The 19,875-nt window shown below is 38.1% G+C and overlaps 1 protein-coding gene across 10 annotated transcripts in view; it reads right to left on the bottom strand.

Annotated features, from left to right (window-relative positions):
• cadm2a (cell adhesion molecule 2a) overlaps window positions 1-19,875 on the bottom strand; it is a 434,133-nt gene that overhangs the window by 18,694 nt on the left and 395,564 nt on the right. For 7 of the 10 annotated variants that reach the window (XM_084400980.1, XM_084400982.1, XM_084400977.1 and 4 more), the window contains 4 exons: window positions 7,587-7,748; window positions 5,576-5,666; window positions 4,193-4,371; window positions 350-460 (listed from right to left, as the gene is read on the bottom strand). In XM_084400980.1, coding sequence (XP_084257106.1) covers window positions 350-460; window positions 4,193-4,371; window positions 5,576-5,666; window positions 7,587-7,748 — 543 coding nt within the window. The remainder of the gene's footprint in view (window positions 1-349; window positions 461-4,192; window positions 4,372-5,575; window positions 5,667-7,586; window positions 7,749-19,875) is intronic. The other 3 variants (XM_084400983.1, XM_084400975.1, XM_084400979.1) reach the window with 1 other exon arrangement.

Here is a 19,875-nt window from a genome sequence, read left to right as displayed (position 1 = left end):
GCATGAATAAACAATGAAACATTTTGTATTGTTTTGTTGATTCATACCTTTAATAAGATGGGTTGAAAAAAGATAAAGACACATAAAGGCTCAAACTGTCACAGTTGAGATGCTAGAAATCATAGTTAGAACACAAGTGAATGGTGAATGGAAGAGATATGAACTAAGCGAGGACACACAAAGGTGCAGAGAGACTGCAGGGTACAAAAACACTTCTCTCCAGATGTCCTTGGAGCTGCAGACTCGAGTCTGAGGAAACCAGCTTGGGGAGAAGAAAGAGATATATAGGCATGGAGAGTGGAAGTGCGTGAGGAGGATGAGGAGGAAGGGCAGTGGGGTTGTACAGTACCTCTGTTACCGGTGACAGCAGAATTGAGATTCTTGGAGTCTAAGGGACCTGTAGTGTCTGGGAGGGTGGGTGCAGGGGAGGTTGTGGATGGTGACGGTGTGGTGGGGGCATCTGTCATATACGCAACAAAAAACAATGACAACAAACATGTAAACAGAAAGGGACGGACAAAAGACAAAACAACAATGACAAGGGGGAAGAAAACATTACCATAACAATGGAACAAACGAAACAATAGTTGTATGCTGACAATGCAAATAAAAACTGAATGGGTTTAATTTAACAATGCACACATGAATAAACTATTGAAAAAATGTACAGAACATTCCAGAAATGTATGTCTTTCTTTATGATGTTTATGGATAATGGGTTTGGTTTGTGTATAATATGTCAAGCCATTCTAGATGATAGCAAAATGACAGTTTTGTTCACAAAAATGATAGAAAAGAGAAAAGCATCAATATTTGATGTGATATCAAATGCGGTCTGCACTGCTGAAATGATGGATAAAATGTAAAGAACAATCACCGTAACAAGCCTTTTGTTCTTAATAATATATCCTTATATCAAGGCAGCTTAGAGCTCAATATTAGAGCATCTTTAAAAAAGGAAAAAAAAGCATATGCCACTAAATCTGTCTGTATACTATCTGTATCTGTATATATATATATCTATATATGAAGAGTTCAGATGCAAAAGCCTCTAAGTGCCATCTGAAATCTTCTTATAGAATGATCATTTTTATCAAGCTTGTATATATAAGTTCAGTAATTTCACTTATGACAATTAATAGGTAATTTTCATTGCCATTTAAGTGAAATGACTGAATTTAAATATACAAGCTTGATAAAAATGATCATTCTAGAAGAAAATTTCAGATGGCACTTAGAGGCTTTTGCATCTGAACTCTTCATATATAGATATATATATTCTAAGTAAAGGGGGCCAGGCTAAAATGCAAAAGCAAAGTTCACTCATAATCTTATATAATTTCAAGGTGCAGTTGAAGTTGAGTGATTTATGCTTTTAAAACAGCAGGTATCATTTAAGCCTCTTGAATGCGACAGGTTCAACAATCAGTGTAATGCCGGCAGCCGTTATGCATGCATAAGGCATATTTAGTGCAGCGATAAGGACAGGAGAGGAGTTTTGGCCTCAAGTTGATAAGCTAAATCACCAGTCTGCCTTCATACTAATGGACTCAAGCAGACAAGCAGAGTAATCTAACTGATACAGTAGCTCAAAATTGCACAGCAGCCACCAGCTCTGGCTAACTATAAATTAGACAGTGCACAGGTTCCAGGGCAGAGATTAGTTAACAGCAGCTCATGGCTAGACTTGTGCATTTTTTGAGGAAAATGTAAGTGATGTTGAGCCATGTGAAACTCAAGGCATTGCTAGGCTGTTGCCAAGGTGAGTGTTAGAGCATTGTCATTGCTTATTGGTTGGTTTATTGTCCAATCACACAGGTATCATTTACATTTGTTGCATAAATGGTGCAGGAAGACTTACACATCAAACTTGAATTCTTTCAGTATTGAAAAGGGTTTGTTCATATGTATAGGTTAGGAATATCAACAAAAGCTTAGCTCTAAGTAAGAGCAATAGTAAAAGTTTTGCCTTATCAAACACCACTACTGTTGGCTCGGCTTGGTTTTTTGAAAAGGATCAGTCTTTGTTTCCAAAGAACATTATTTATAATGAACAAACAAAAGATTTTTCCCTCTGAAAGTTAATTAGCACATAACAGTATATTCCTGCTCAGTGATATGGAGAAACTCTTCAACAATACAGAGAAATGTGAAAAGATATTAAGATATTATTATCATTCTAATAATAAAATCCGGTGCAAAATTACTTGCTCTTGTGAAATGATCTGCTAGGTACATGTTCAGCTTTAACACATACACACAGCAGCTGATAATTTCTCCAGAGCAAGTCATTTGGCACAAGATTCTATTACTAGAAAAATAACGGCTCACAGATGGCAGGGTTGTAAGCATTTCTCTGTATGGTTGAAGTGCTTGAGTGATGTTTTGGATGCTAAAAAAACAGAGACTACACGTAAATCATTCATTGGCTGATTTCTCCAAAAATGACCAATGATAGATAGTGGAAGTGTTTGGGAAACTTTTAAAAACATTCATTATTATTTTCTGTTTGATGAGCTAGTACTGCAGAATTTCACCTTAAAAAAAACTAAACTTTATAACAAAAATTGCACTAATTTTAAAAGTACAGCTTATGGAAATAGCAAATCATGCGATTTTGGCTCTTGGCTTTTTTAGTTAGGGGATATAGAAAATTATTAAAGTGTTCAAACCTGTTCAAACAGTCTAGATACTATTGGCCTGCTCTAATATCTTATTTAAATGTCATGGCCCAATTTTAATTAAGGGTGAGATTTGAATAATAATATTGACTATACCTACCTCTCAAGTACCCCACTGACATGGCAGCCCTCTGCCTGGAATATCAAGCATTCGGCTGCATATTGAACAGGTAATGTTGCATTTGGAATTGGCACAATACAAGATAGGTGATCTGATGAAGGACAGTGACCATTATATTGCTCCGGGTTCTGTGCTAATCACTGATGGAAGGACGGCATCATGTTTTGCCATTTAAAAAGACAGTAATGAATTCAGACATGGTGCTTTATATTTGTGACACCCAATTAGCTTTTTATTCCTACAGAGAAGGTGTCAGTTTTATAGTATCAACATCATTAAAAGCTTTGGTTCTCCTTGTTGTTATAGTGTCCTGACATTTCAATGAGCCACTGACTGGACCCCTACACTGCACCATAACGGCTAATTAAATCTTCTTAAGATGGCCCGTGGGAGGATACAAAAGCCGAGGTAGAAGGAGAAAGTGAGAGAAAAGTAACTTCTCAAATGGAGAGCCTGAGGAAGAATTTTCCGGACTGGAGGGGTTTAGTGTCAAGAAGGCAGGAGAGACTCTTCCGCTTGATGCTCACAGTCATATCCGTTCTTAGCCTGTGAGCGTTTCCGCACAGCTGCCTCTGATGAAAGAGATGGCAGATGTGGACGCAGTGTAGCCTCTGAACCTCAGGCTGTATCGAGACCCATCATGCTTTACTGTCATGCTAAGTGTGCGAAACTCATTCTCTTAAGTGAAGTCAGAGAACGACAAAAGTGAAAAGTGGGTTGCTGCATATGTACACTTCTTTTCTGCTTCTTCTTTTATGATGCTGAGGTGATCATACGTCTTTGAAAGATTATCACTAAATTAAAGGAATATTTCAGTCAAAATTGAAAATTTTATCATCATTTACTCATGTTAATAATACTAGCTTTTGCCCATACTATAAAAGTCAATGAGACCCAAAAAGTTCAAGTTCCATAAACGTCATACAGGTAATGTGAAATGAATCCATACGACTTGTATGAAGTCTTCTGAAGCAATACAATAATTCTGAATGACGAACGGATTGAAATTGAGGTCTTAATTCACTTTCAAATCAAATCAAAACTAACTTATACAATGACTACATCAAATACGGCGACAAAAAGTTTGGGGTTCTATTGATTTCCATAATATGAACAAAAACAATTGACATTCTTGACAATACCTCCTTTTGTGTTCTGCACAATAAAACGTCATATGGGGTGAGTAAATGAGTAAATTATGAATTTTCATTTTTGGCTGAACAATCCCTTTAAGCTAGATCATTTCAAGGCATTGCAGCTTTCAAGTGCTTCACTATAAAAATGACAGTTACTAGCAGGGTAGAAACGTAGGTTTGATTAGCGATGCAGATGCTTTCTGCAAGAGCTGTGCTTGCTTTACATGTTTCTCAGATGTTACTCTGTCACTCACCATAAATAACCAGCTTATATTCAGCATGACTGGTGCCGAGGTGATTGGTGGCTTCACAGCGGTAGGTGCCGTTATCTGTTTTGTTCAGTGACGTGAAGGTGAGTTCTCTTCCTTCGACAAACATATGGTCCAGGTCTGGCAGCTCTCCTCCGTCTTTAGTCCAGAGTACTGGGTCTGGCCTGGTGAAACACTGACATTTAGCTTCTAATAAAAGGCATTATTTATTATAGTTTATTATTCATTTCTTTGATAACAACATTTTGCACTTTAGGATCTACAGAGCTGTAGATGCTACACACAACCAGAAACAACACAAGGTTTGGCAGACATCATTCTTACATCACTGTGACTGAGTATCTGAACACCAAAAAGGCGTTCTTTACGTAAATATGAGTGGTCATGTGTTTGCATGCATTCAAATGTATTTGTCTGATATCGGAATACAGTATATGGAAATACAGAACAGGCCATTTTTTGCAGCTTAAAGAGATAGTTCACCCAAAAATGAATATTCTGTCATCATTTACTCACCTTCAAGTTGTTCCCTGAATGCATTTCTTTGTTCTGCTGAACACAAAGGAAGATATTTTGAAGAAAGTTTGTAACCAGGCTGCTTTGAGGCACTGACTTCCATAGAATGAAATAAATATATACTATGGAAGTCAATGGAGCCCCAGAACTGTTCAGTTTCCCACATTCTTCAAAATATCTTCCTTTGTGTCCAACAGAACAAATAAATGTATACAGGTTTGGAACAACTTGAAGGTGAATAAATAATGACAGAGTTTTCATTTTTGGGTGGAAAAGTTAAGTGGAAAAGTTTTTGAGTTCTGAAAGTTAGTACCTAGTTTAATGAAGACTTTTCTCAAAATATCTCCTCTCCTTGATCTCAAAAGATCAAGGAAAATTGGATTCCTTATGATATGACCCCTTTAATGCTACAATCAATGGAAAACACCACCACAAAGTTACAGCAATAGCTTTGAGAATACACAAATAATAGAGAGTTTTAAAGTTTTCAACTTCAGTTTCAAACATAGAACAGTTCTAAGCTATCTGTATTATCAAAGTTTATCAAAGATTTGTCAACCCTTTTTTTTTTTTTTGGAGATATATAAAGTATTGGCCTTATTTTAGCTTCACTTGTACCAACAGATAAGAGCTTCTTAATGTTGTTTTCCATGTGAATTTATGGTTATTTATTCATAGCTGTTCAAATTTATGAGTCATCACATTAATGCAAGCATGTGGTTATAAGCCGCTAGCTGTAGGCCTGCCCACAGGGCAATTTCTCCTTGGTGCAGTAGATATGCAACGCATCTTCCCAAAGCTCTTTGCAAACATTATAATTCAGCGAGATGCTGATAAATTGTGGATGCTTACGAGGGGTTTCCTTGAGGTACACATTCCAGTTTCAGGTACTGCCCCTCCTGTGGGAGGGTTGCGGAGTGTATGATGTTTACAATGGGAGCATCTATAACAGAGATAGAGAGACGAACAAAGAAATATTGTTTCAGACAGCATCTAAGAGGAGGAATGACACTCTATGGAGATCAAAAGGTAAGCGATGTGACGTTACTCAGGCTCAAATGCTCCACTGTCTCACTAGATTGATTAAATGTCAAAGCTTCAAAGAGAAACTCGAACTGGTAAATGACATTTTTCTATAATCACTGTGCATAGTTTTTGCTTTACCACCATATATCTAGTTTTAAAAGTTGCAACTTGAATTAGTTAACACCCAATGAACGTCTTTTAGCTGAGATACAATTTTACTCCTAAAAGTCAACAAAAATAAACAAATACATTTTTAAAGTCTTTCTAAATTATACCTTTAATATGTCCAAACTTCCTGTTTCAATAGAAATGTCAACATAAGACAGAAAATTGCACTCATTAAAGGGATAGTTCACTTTGAAATTAATTTTTGATATGTTTTAGCTTACCTCAAGGGCATCCAAGATGTAGGTGTCTTTGTTTCCGCAGTAGTTTCAATTTTTATATTTTTAGGTCAAACCGTTCTTGTCTGTCAGTCATATAATGCAGGTCTGTGGTCACTGTCTCAAAACACAAGCACAGAGTCCAAATTAAAACAATTCCCCATCGTCCAAATGAAACAATTCCCCATCATAAGTACACATTAATGGCCTAAGACACGAAACGAGCGGTTTGTGTGAGAAAACGAACAGTATTTATATAGTTTTTAGCTCTTGAAAACAGCACACGTCCAAATGGTCTGACGGCGCGGGCGAGTATAGATGTATACATAGATGTCGCCTTGGCTACTGCAGTTCATTGGAACGAAACCGTAGCAAAGCGACATCTAGTGTATATATCTATGCGGGTATAGATGTATACACTAGATGTCGCCTTCGCTACTGCAGTTCATTGGAACGAAACCGTAGCCAAGGCGACATCTATGTACATCTATACTCGCCCGCGCCGTCAGACCATTTGGACGTGTGCTGTTTTCAAGAGCTAAAAACTATATAAATACTGTTCGTTTTCTCACACAAACCGCTCGTTTCGTGTCTTAGGCCATCAATGTGTACTTATGATGGGGAATTGTTTCATTTGGACGATGGGGAATTGTTTTAATTTGGACTCTGTGCTTGTGTTTTGAGACAGTGACCACAGACCTGCATTATATGACTGACAGACAAGAACGGTTTGACCTAAAAATATCAAAATTGAAACTACTGCGGAAACAAAGACACCTACATCTTGGATGCCCTTGAGGTAAGCTAAAACATATCAAAAATTAATTTCAAAGTGAACTATCCCTTTAAGCATTTTTATGGGGTCATCATTTACTCACCCTCATGTTTAATTTAGGCTTTTAGTCACATATAAACATTCATCAACTCACACATCAGTTGAGGTAAACGGAAACTCAAGCATGCTTGCTTGATGTGTGAGAACCAATGAGGTTCATTCTCGTCGTACGCAGCACGTCTGAACTTTCGCAAGAACCAGTGAGGTTCGTTTTCGCGCGTCAAGCAAATACGGTTGAGCTTTTGTTTATGTTCGCTGATCAATGTTTACATGTGAATAAAAGCCTAAATTAAATTTGTTAGTCAAATAAAGCGACTATTTGGACTAAACTGCTCGATTCATTTGGATTATCTCTTTATTAACTTTTTGAAGCATCAAAGTGGTAGTTGCATAGACTGTAAATGGAGGGACAGAAATCTCTCAGATTTAATTAATCTTCATTTGTGTTCCAAAGATGAACGAAAGTCTTACAGGTTTGAAACGACATGAAGGTGAGTAAATGATTACAGAATTTTCATTTCTTGGTGAACTAACCCTTGAAGGTTTATGTTTTATAGTAAGGAATATGGATGTGAGCATCATGGGACGCTGGCTTGAGTTGGGACCCAGCCATACTCACAGTGGACCTCCAAGACCTGCGTAGTGTCTTCGTGGGTGGCAGTCAGGGCCACATGGTCCACTCTACAAGTGTAGGCCACACCGTCATCCTGCCGGTCCACCTGGAGCCGCAGGGAACTCTTCACTGTGAATGTCTTGCCACTGGCATTCACCTCTTTGGCACCTGAGAGAAGTGGATATGAACAGCATAACAAAGATGAAACGTGTTTTAGAGCTTCACATACATTACAGTCAGAGTTACAGTGAGAACTTGAAGTACTGTGGAACACAGGGGTTCAGAAAGATGCACCACTCTTTTTTTAAGACTTTACGTTTCAATAGAAAACTTCAGTTTTGTGAAGACAGAGTTGAGTTGCATTCATTATTTCCACCCACTGACGCACATCACTGTGTTTGGAATGCTCTTGAATCCTGCCTCTATCTTTTCTCACATCCAAAACTGGATAAAACTGGTGGAAGTAAAACTTTAACTCTTATCTGACTCTGTCAAAGTTGAAAATATTGATCCAATTCTTGTTTTTCTGCATTTGACTGAGCTGAACTCTCATGGCAAATCAAGCAGGATTTCTTTTGCAATTGTGACAGGTTTATTTCATCGGTTTAAAAAAGTAAATCCTCAATGAACGTTAATTAAATTAGCCTACATTTTCTTCTATAGAAGTAGTGCTGATGTATAGTGTTGCACACAAGACATTTATCAGAGCAAAACAGCTCCCCTTATTTTCTCCTGAAAACTCCATTAGTTGAACAACAGATTGTGTTTTGTTTTGTTTGCTTCAGTGTGATAATGACTTCTGCGTTTATAGGCTTATGCTGCATAAGTCGCTGTGTAGTAGCACTGACAATACAAATCCAGGGCAATTAATCCACTGCATCTCAATGAGCTTAACAAATACTCCAAATTTCTCATCAAAAGGATATTATTACATCTTTAAGAATGTAAATTACATATTGTAAATTCACTATTGTCAAATAGTTGTTCAAATAAATGTAAGGACCACAGAACATAATCATTTTATGCAAAACCAAAGAGAATCTAAAATCAGATCTTGCTCATTGAATCACAAGATTTTACAACGATGCTGTAATTTCAACACTATAGGGGATGTTCACAAAGAACACATTTTTGCATTCCACTGCGCTATTTTTCCACTGTTTTTCTGTGTAAACATGCACTAGACGGATGTGTTTGACCATTGTGTCAATGGTCGTTCTATAGAAAACGTGCCGCTCAAGTTAGAAGTAGTTCAACTTTTAAAAAATGTATGTATATAGACCTTGTGGTTTTTTTCTGTTCCACTGCCACATGTGTCATGTATTTAACAGAAAAACTTGGTTCTACCGAACTTTAAAGGGATCTATAACTCGCATCATATTTGGAATCAAAATCTATATAGAACATTTGAAAGATTTCAAAACATAGGATCAAAACACCACAGGATGCATGATCTACCTTATTTTCTTTTCTTTAAAATATAATTTTAACAGTGTGGTTCACAAAACAGGGAAAAAAGATTAGTGCATCATGAAAATCATGTTTTGTTGAGTTGTGTTTGTGGATTTAAAGACAAAATCACAAAAGACTTCACTCCTTCCAAAACCTTCAGATTTAGGTCCAACCGTAAGTACAAATCCACACAATTCTTGTCTATATGAATCATCTTATTCTTTCTCTCTTTCCATTTGCTCCCCCTCACTTTCTCTACTCCCAGCATCACTCCTGCTATCACTGCCAAGCTGTCAATCAGCTTCCTCTGGGGGTGTCGCCACCCGCTCAGGAGCATTTGAGCATGCAGAAGATATCATTTAGAAACCTGAACACACACACACACACACATACACACAGAGAGGAAGGTACAGTTCTATGGGTATTCTTTCTTTTTGGGATGCTTATGGGATGCAGTCAAGAGGTTGGGGGTAAATGTTTATTCCAGATATACAACTAACAAACAGACAGATTGTTAGTCTGTTCATACGAGCATTCAGATGAATAACACTCTGTATGGCTGTGAACGGAGCAAGACAACTTTCATTTGAGAGTTGACAAACACTCTCAGCAATTAGATGTGGATAGTTTGTTCCGCCCCATGGTTAGAGCCAGTGAAGATTCCCAGCATGCTTTAGAAGTTTCTTTAGATCAACTTAAGTGCATTTTACAGTTGGAACAACTCAGTGGCAAGTGGTGGTGGAAGCAAAGTCCCCTTGCTGCGGTTGAGAATTTTAGTACAACGAAAAACATTCCCTGTTGTAATGATTATGCAGCTTTCTGGTTAAAGGCTTACAGAACAATATTTACTTCACACTGTCATCAAGCAAACAATTTTATAATAGGCTATTTTGATGTACAGTTGTAATCAAAATTATTCAACCCCCATTGCAAATCAGGTTTATCGGCAAAGTTTACAGACTTTCAGCTGTTTGCAATGAACAAATCAAACAATTCAACTGAAAATGCAACTTTTGAATGACTTCTACAGTCTCAAAATTATTCAACTCCTGGTTTCCAGTTCCAGGTTGCAAAGCGGCCGCAAAGCACACCCAGAGCTTCACTGAGCCACCGCCATGCTTAACTGTAGACAGAGTGTTCTTTTCAGCATAGTGTTCTTTTTTGTTGTTGTTTCATTCTTCTTTCTCCAGACATACTGCTGATCCATAGGGCTGAAAAGTTCCAGTTTTGTTTCATAGCTCCACAGAACAGAATCCTAAAACTTCTGTGGCTTATTTATATGATTTTGAGCACTTTTCTTGTGCTTTTGGGTCAGTAGTGGTGTACGTCTTGGAGTTCTGGCCAGGAAACCGCATGAGTTATAGAACCTGGCTTACTGTGCAAGCTGAAACCTCGGTGCCTGTTGCCACCAAGTCTTGCTTGCTGTCTTGCTGTCTTCTCAGAAATCTGGTTGCAGCGGTTGATATATTCCTTTTTCTGCTCCATCCAGGCAGTGTAACCACTGTTCCTTTAACTTTGAACATGCAAACTATGCTTTCAACTGTGTCTCTAGGAACATTAAGTGACTTCGCTATATTTTGTATCCTGTTTCTTGTTTGTGAAGGGCGATTATATCTTCTCTTAACTTTTTAGATCATTTTTCTAACATCCAGTCAAACGTGACACTCAACAAGCCTAGCCAGTTCAGATATTTCATGTGTTCTAGCTCAAGCACACCTGGTGCAACTAATGAAGCCCTTGATTAGTTGCATCAGGCATGCTTGAGACAACATCTTTTATTGCAAATTTGTACTGTTGTGAGGGATTCTATTCAGGGGGTTGAATAATTCTGAGACTGTAGAAGTCATTAAAAGTTGCATTTTCAGTTGAATTTGGGGAAACCACTTAAAACATTTGTTGTGTTGAGCTTTTTCCACTACTTTTGTTTGATTTGTTCATTGCAAATTTTGACAATACACCTGATTTGCAATGGGGGTTGAATAATTTGGTATAATTACACCTGTATATATTATACTATTTATTAACCAACCTACATCAAAGTATGTTGTTGACACTCCTGATCGTGTTTTTTTTCTCTCTCTTTCTTTCTTTTGCATAATAACATGGAGGTAAATCTTTCACTTAACATTTGTTTGCTTAAACATTTTTCACTGTCAGATTCTGATTCCCAGGTGGTTTAGTTTAGTTGTTTAGTTTTTATTTTGTCCATTTCTACCAGTTTGACCTATTCAGACCAATTTCTGTTGTGAAAATTATAGGCAGCTATTACTGCACTGACGGTAATCAGCCAATCACACGCCTTCTCTCATGGGACGTTAAACTGAATTTTGGTGCCCACGCCACACTTTAGGATCTCAACGAAATGAGAACATCATCTGCTTTCAACTGATCTGATTGCCTAAATATATTATGCCCATTCACCTACATCATCTATTTATTCATCTACTCATCCATTCATTCAACTATCTTTCCATCCTGGAGAAAAAAAACAGCATAATGAGGGTTTGTTGGCACTGTCTACTTCTATTGTCCCTCTCAGTAAGTTAGTGAGTGGGTGAGAGGGGAGAGATTTTCCAGCAGACAGAATTGAAATTAAGGTCAGCATGTTTCACATGAATATTTATGAAGGCAAACCAGTAATAGAAACATTATCACAGATGCACACTCACCAGAGCACACACACAATCTCTGATTTAATGCACACAACAGCATTAAAACTGTATCTAATCTTTATTACACACACATCAGCATGTGTAATTACGTACATAGTTGGAAGCAATTCGACGTGACGCAATTTAATGTGAATTATCTCTAATTTTTGGTTTTAAGGCTGAGCACTTTGCTCCTTCTGGAACCGGAATGCTTTCCTGGAACTCTGCGATAGCTACGGCATATGGTGAACCCAGAGAGCAACGAGAACAGGAAAGAATAAAACGTGGGGTGAGATTAGCATTTCATTTCAGCTGTGAGCAGTTCTGAATTCAAATGCTGTTTTCCACCTAAAAGGGAGGTATTTAGAACAACAGGAGGCACAAAGGTGTGCAGCTCATCTCCGCCGCCTCTACCCCATTCTGCAAGCCCATTAGCGAACGCGCAAGAGGGATATAAAAAGAGAGAATGAAAAAGATAGAGAGAGGGGGAGAGAGCAAAAGCGTTCTTTATCCGATCACCGCGAACTGCTCTCAGGCTAAACACAGTGGTCATTCCTAGTGGATGGAGGGATATTTATGTGTGTATTTGACTGAAGTTAGCTGTCAGCTGTGCGTTTGCATGGCGAGAGCTTAAATTCGAGGTAGCGGTTTTGAATTTCCTCACAAAAATTGTCAGTTTGTGTTTATTTATGCGGCATAATCTTTCTGCCTGTGGTGAGAGACTCTGGAGTTTCTCCACAAGTGAGTGGAGCTCTGCAGTGAGCAACTGAACGCCTATCTCATCTATCTACCGCTAATCCTAAATGTCCCAGAGACATGAGAACCGATAACGACAACATTATTTCAACAAACGCCCCCCAATCCCCAACCAGGATCACTATAAATATCAGTTACTCATTCTGCACGGCTCTCCGCCATGGCTCACTGTTTAAATATCCTTCATAAATGGTCAGTGTGGGTGTCAATGTAAAAGCTCCTTCTGGTGCCGTGCAATTTTATCTCTCTAATCCACGCAAACAGTCTCCCTGCTGGCAGTTCTTTCACTCGGGTCAAATATGCTAGACTGAGATGGGATTTGTTGATGTGATTGTCTAAGCCTGGTTGGAATTAATACTCCTGTTCTGACACACACATACACGCTGTCTGACTGCTAACAGTGTGATGATATCACCTCCACTAGGACGCAACTGCACATTCACATGATAAGCTGTTTTATCAGTGTCATTGCTTTGGACTCACCACAGGAGACAGAACTCACCTTGCAGTTGCAAGCCCCGCCCCCAATTTGTTCAAAGCCACACCCTGTAATCCAGGGGTGGGCAACTTCGGTCCTGGAGGGCCACTGTCCTACACCTGCCTGTAATTTTCTAGTAATCCTGAGGACCTTGATTAGCTTGTTCAGGTGTGTTTGATTAGGGTTGAAGCTAAACTCTGTAGGACAGTGGCCCTCCAGGACCGAAGTTGCCCACCCCTGCTGTAATCTGTGTGAAGCCCTTTTCAGTTGTCTGTCAATTGTCCCACCAACAGAAATCTGTTAACAGACTTGAGCTGCGTCCGAAATCGCATACGCTCTTGAGTAGGTATTAGCCTTGGGGTGTATTTCTCAAAAGTATCATAGCCAAGTACCATTGTTCCTTCAATATCACCATATCATCACCAACCGATATTAACTGCAATCTCGAATTGATTCGTAATTACGTGACATCATTAATGACAGTCCTATATTTTTTAACCAATGTGAATCAAAGGACGAAGGTGTACCATGTTACTCCGGTTTCAGGAAACAGTACTGACTAGCTAGTTAATTACTTCAATGATGCATCATACTAGTGGTTAAATAGCGAGTTACAGTATGCCATTGTACAAGAAACGCACCCCTGACCAGTAATCAAACAAAAGCCCCACCCATAGTAATCTACTATTTTTAGGGTGGAGATAATGGCCATCCCTTGCCTGTCATGAGCCCAGTCCTAATCTCCTTAGAAAAACTGACTAACTGCTATATTTCAAAAATGTTCCAGTCTGGTACATGTTTATAATCATTTCACAGACACGCTGCATCTTATCTTGAAGTGTCTGATGTAGGCCGTGTTGATCAAATACACATAACAAGGCAGACTTCACCGTCTGAATGACCTCTCTTTCTTCACACGTTAGAGATTATACAGCTCGTGCGCCACTGTGAAGTTGGACTCTGATTCCCGGCCCCCGCAGCCAGGATGAAAGAGGGAGCTTAAACAGCGAGGAGCGCTGTGTGTTCAGACTCAGCGACTACCGTCGGTCTCCCTGCCTATCATAAGCAGCGCTAAGAACTTCTCTCTCTCTTGTTCAGCTGTGAGCTTTTATCTAGGCACCTGGGCGTTTGTTTTCACCAGCCAGGACTGAGCAGATGTTTTGTGTGCAACTTGGTTCTAAAGACAGTGACCACTGTGAAACAGGCAAAGAAAGCAGCTATTTTATTCACACACACGCACACGCACACTATGCAATGTAGTTTCAGCTAGATTTTTACTTTTTCCAAAGGTCATCTAAATTGTTGTTAGCTTGCATTTGCTAGGGCGTTCTGCTGGTTTCAAGTCACCGTGAAATCAAAATTCTTATTTTTTTATATTGCAGTATTTATTATATGAATGATCCATGCACATCATTATAAAAAAAGAAAAAAGAAAAAACAAAAGAAAAACATGTGCCCTCATAATCTTTAATTAAAAAATGATCTTCTCTGATGACATGTTTACTGGTGCGAGGGCGGGGCAACCTGTCACTCACACGACATCAAAGCAATAGCAAATCACAACCATCCAATCAATTCCTAGGGGACAAAATCAAGTTCCGCCTTACAGTTTTTTCGTTTAAGAAGCCTTTTCAGTTGTAAATACGTCACAATCAGGAAGAAAAGTCAATTGCAACTACAGTTTAATGACCACTTCAAGGCAAGACACCACAGGTGAATAGGGTAAATTTATTTTTACGAATCTCCATACTTTCCCAGTTGATTGATTACATTAAGAATTCTTTGCATTACAAGTTTTCTAAAATGTTATGTTTAAATATGCCAATTATAGTTTTTATAATTAAATATGCACAAATTTGCATACATTCCCAGAATAGAAATCTGAACATTGTATAAAGCCAGGTTCAAAACTTGTTTTAGTGTGTTGACATATTAGAGTCAAAGGTTTTTACAAAGGTTTCCATAAAATGGAAAAGTCTGGTGTGTGTAAGAAGTAAATATCTCTGACTCAGTGCACGAGAAAAAAAAACAATGTTTGACCTGTACTGTCTTGCCTTAAGGGATGTTAGTGCATTGTTATGCAGCTACTTGTGTGCTTTATTGAGTGTACATACAATAAAATCATAAGATAATAATACATTTGTAGTCGAACAGTGAGATGGTATGAAAGAGAGAGTTTCTAGCCGAATCCCCGGAGGGAAAAAAAAGAGGACGACTCTCTCTTTCATCTGCTCTGGAGTTTTTCCTGTCGGCTAATCTGTTACATGTTCTCATAGTTCTCCTCGGGGGAGTTATCCTCCCTGAAGGAGGTCTGGGGATGGACATGCACCCTTATCATCCCGGAGGAGGAAAAAAGAAACATTCCCACAGTTCTATAGGAGCTTATTGATATCAGCATAGTGTTTGTAGCCTACTCTATTTAATCAAATTTTTTTACAGTAACAAAATCTAAAAATCCTTAAAACAAGATTACTTTAGAAGATAAACTGCATTAGATAAGACTTTTATCTTGAGTTAATTTTTCTTACCCCATGGGCATTTTCTTCTTCTTGTTTTAAGTATAAAACTCACTAAAGCCTCATCTAACTATCTTAGATTTATGTTTAAAACAAGAACGAACAATTTTCCCGAAGGGAAAGAAAACTAAGGCTAAGCAACTTTGCTTTTCAAGTAAATTTATCTTGTTTTAATAACATTTGATATTTTACTGGAAAATAAGAGAATCATTTCGCCTAAGAAAAAGATTCTTTGCAGTTTCTTTGTAAACACAAAGTACACTGTGAGACTTTGGGAACAGGGTGCTGTCAGAGGTTTGGGATGAGGGCTGATGGGGGCTGATGGAAAATGTCGTTAGAGAACATGTTTTATTCATGTTTCTGCCAAGACACAGGAGGCATTTTAGAATTCCATTTTTAATGACTATTGATTGATTGCACTCAACATGATGTAAGAGAAAGCTGTGGGGGAAAGAAAGCAGTGCACACGCTACATGCAAATACCTGCACACATTCACATTATATACATAATTAGATTTATTTGATCAAAAATACAGTAAAAACTGAAATACTGTGAAATATAGCAATTTAAAATGGTTTTCTATTTTAATGCATTTTAAGATGCAATTTTTTGTCACATGATCCTTCAGAAATCATTCTAATATGCTGATCGGGTGCTCAAAAAAACATTTCTTGTTATTATCAATGTTGAAAACATTTGTTGCTGCTGTGAGCGTGATGCATTCTTTTTTCAGGATTCTTTGAAAGTTCAAAATAACAGCATTTATTTAAAATCTTAATGTCACAGTCTTTAATGTCAATAGGGTATATGTCGAACGTCGCATGACGAAACCGGAAACCTGGTCTCATCGCATCCGCTTGTCATAGAAAGTGTTAACAGCCGTATGAACTGATGCCGATATCTATGGAATTTTAAGGTAATCAGCTAACCTACCTATCTCACTTTGTTATTGGCTTTTTATTCTATTTAAATATCTAAACGTTAGTGTGAAGATTTTTTTTTTTTTTACTTTTAAATATCGATCTTCACATGCGAGGGACATTGGTTATGATCATCTTTGCTCGCTCCTTTTAAGTTATCTTGAGTAAAACAGTAAAAAAATGCATGAAGCACATACAAAAGACCTGAACCGGAAGCGATGCGTTCTGTTTTCCGGTTTCGTAATGCGGCGTTCGACATATACCCTATTTAATGCATGTTTGCTGAATAAAAGTTTTAATTTCTTAAAAAAAATAATCTACTGACCCCAAATGATCCATGATCCATTTGACGTAGGGTGTTATGGTGATTTGTAAATTACAATGGGCGTCAGGATGCAAGAATCGATTGTTTTATATAGTATATATATATATATAGCAACACGGTGAAACGCAGCTTCGGTACCCATTGTTTATTTACGCTCTTGTTTCTAGAAGTCAGTTGCTAGTTCCGCCTTCTTGATGACATCACACACGTCATTAAAGATGGTAAGCAATGATTGGTTGGGAAGCGACGAGTAGTCTGACATGTTTCTTGTCCAAGACAAGAATTTAGGAGTCAAAATCGCATAATCTGATAGTGGCCCTGTTTACACCTGGTATTAAGATGCGTTTTGGTCGATCGGATCACAAGTAGACGAGGGAGACACATACCCGTTTACACCTGGTATTTTAATCCGTCTCTTTTGTCCACTTTCAACCACTTCTGTCCTGATTTCTTCGAGGGGAGGGTTTATGGGTGGGTAAATGTATGTTTTTTTTTTTTTTTTTGATCTTTTGACAAAATAAGCTTGCAAAATTTACATATCAACGTGCCCGTGGTGAGAGAACACTTTGCTTAGTACGTTTTTTGTCTTCAAATCAAACTCGGGTCTTCAGTCGACAAAGATTAAATCCCGTCTGGCTAGCGCACTTTTCATAATGTTTACGCATTACACTGTAAAAAATTATCGTAATTTTAACGGTAAAAGACTGTAAAAATGCTACAGTGAAAACCTGTTAATTGGTTAACAGAAAGTTTCCGTACTATATACGGTAAATAACTGTGATAGATCTAACGGTACATTTAATGTAATTTTACTGTAACATACCGTTAAATTTACAGTTTTTGAAAGTGAAAAAACAAGTCATTGTATCATTTACAGTGAAAAACCGTAAATTGACATTCCCACAATTCCCTGTGACACTTCACATTTGATGTATTTTTGTTGAAATAACTATGTTTGTTTCTTCATAGTTTTCTTCGTTTTTTCTAATCAGTTATGTACATTAGGGGTTTATGTTACATTTAATGTTGTTAAATTAATGTTTATTGCATTTTTAAAATTTCATGTGTTACCATGATGGTGTTTAATGTTTGTGTGAATGACACTGTGCAGCTTCTATATATATTAGTATTAACTCTCTTGTGGAAGAACTGCTTATGTTGAGCTTTGATTGATCATGTGACTCTCATCACTGCTGTGATTGGTGGTTATCAGTGTAAAAACCAGATATTAATACTTCAATAGGACGGTAAATTAACATTATATCATATTTCCGAAATCCAATGTTAAATATACAGTTTTTTTCCATAAAAATAACGGGAAGAAAGACCATTTTTTTACAGTATTTTTCCGTTTTTTAACAGGAATTTTCTGGCGCCCCAGCTGCCAGAAAATTACCGTTTTTTTACGGGTTTTTTTTTTACAGTGTAGGTCAGTAGGCGATCTTTTGTGGCTGCTCGAACACAGGAGCGTTTACACTACGAAAGCAATCCGGTCGAATTAGTTTTCGACAACCTCTGGAAGTGGTATAAAGTGGACAAGCTCAAAAGGTTTTAGACCCCATTTACACCTGTATTTAGCGTCATCCACTTGTGATCCGAATTAACAAAATGCATCTTAATACCAGGTGTAAACAGGGCCATAAGTGACAAAATAACACTTAACAGACAAAAATATTGTGTAGTCTGAACCAGCATAAGACATTCTAAGTTTTTCAGTTCACCTTTTTTCCGTCATATTGTTATGCTGATAATATAATTTGCAATTAAATATTTTGATTAGAAAAATGCTAAATAAAAATACAGTGGTATCAGACTTTTGGACCCACTGTATGTGCAAATGATGCATGGACTGCAGAGAAGGTGGCTGCTAAGATGAGGTCTATGTAATATTTGCAGGTTAGTTTAACATGCAATAAACAGATGCCCAATTTTACTCAAATGATGAGAATAAGGAGTCGGAGAGGGGGAGAGGGGGAGAGGGGGAGGAAGAGGGGGAGAGAGAGAGTGAGAGAGAGAGAGAGAGAGAGAGAGAGAGAGAGAGAGAGGGGCATGAGAGAATGTGAGAGGTGGTGATATTGGATTCCATTACAGCTGTCAATTTCACACACACAACGCAGAGCATCTTGGGCTCTGCATACTCGGGGGGAGAAAGTGTGAGATGTCTTGCATCCTGGAGACCAGCACAAATTTAATACCGGGCTGAGCGTTGCTACAGTCCCAGAGATCCCACAATAATGCAACTGCTATTCCCAGTCCATGGTTCCAAAATAAATGCGTTTATCACAGTTCAGCCTCACACGGCGGTGGAGAAGTGCGGAAAACAGCGATGACAACAGCTGCCACGGCTCACAAACACAGCGACAGGAAGGCCGCAAACACAAAGGCAGACAGAAAGAAGCACAACAGGGAAACAACAGGCTGACTAACTGGAGTGAGCAGAGCCAAAAAAGCAATATCCTTTCGTTTACGTACACCTCTCTACCATGAAACCAAGACAACCAGACTAAAAAAACTGAGCGAGTCACTCACATTACAGAACCGTTCCCTGTTTTTTCCTTTGTGCTCAGTATTTTATTATATGTAGGGCTTCAATGTGTATAATTGAATATGTATAAATATATATAACTGAAGTGAAGTCTTAATTATAAGTCAAACATCTTGTGATTTGATATATTTTCGTCTCTCTGGGGTCCACTCTTTTTCTTGCATCCTTGAAATGTGTTCTTGTCTTATTGGATCCATCCATCACAATACACATTCATGATGAAAATATCTAAGACTGACACTTTGCAATCAACAGAGAGCCTATAATCTTCACGCTTTATATGAGACTGTGGACTGACGAGACTCAGAGACACCTTAGTTCACCCTTCCTGAGTTCGCCCGTACAGGCTACATGCTGCATTAGCTAAATATATTTACCATATGCTTTCTCGTTCAAACCACCTGCTCGCAAATTTGTGTTAGGTAATGCTATTCTTGCATTTTTGATGGATGAAATGTCTTTTTCACACACTCGCATATGATAATTTGCACCTGCATTACAAAATGAACCAGGGGTCTCAGAGTCGGAGAGGGAGCGAAAATTTCAGTGTTAATGGTCATATTAATCTCTGACCTCACGGCTGGAGAAAAATGTAGCTAAATTAATCAAATACCTTCACAGTTAATTAAAAGAAAACAACAGAGTTTTGAC

Source organism: Rutilus rutilus (genome assembly GCF_951802725.1).
Source record: "Rutilus rutilus genome assembly, chromosome: 25".
Taxonomy (NCBI): domain Eukaryota; kingdom Metazoa; phylum Chordata; class Actinopteri; order Cypriniformes; family Leuciscidae; genus Rutilus; species Rutilus rutilus.
The sequence above is the reverse complement of the archived record's forward strand: the minus strand, read 5'-3'. Positions and strand labels throughout refer to the sequence as shown.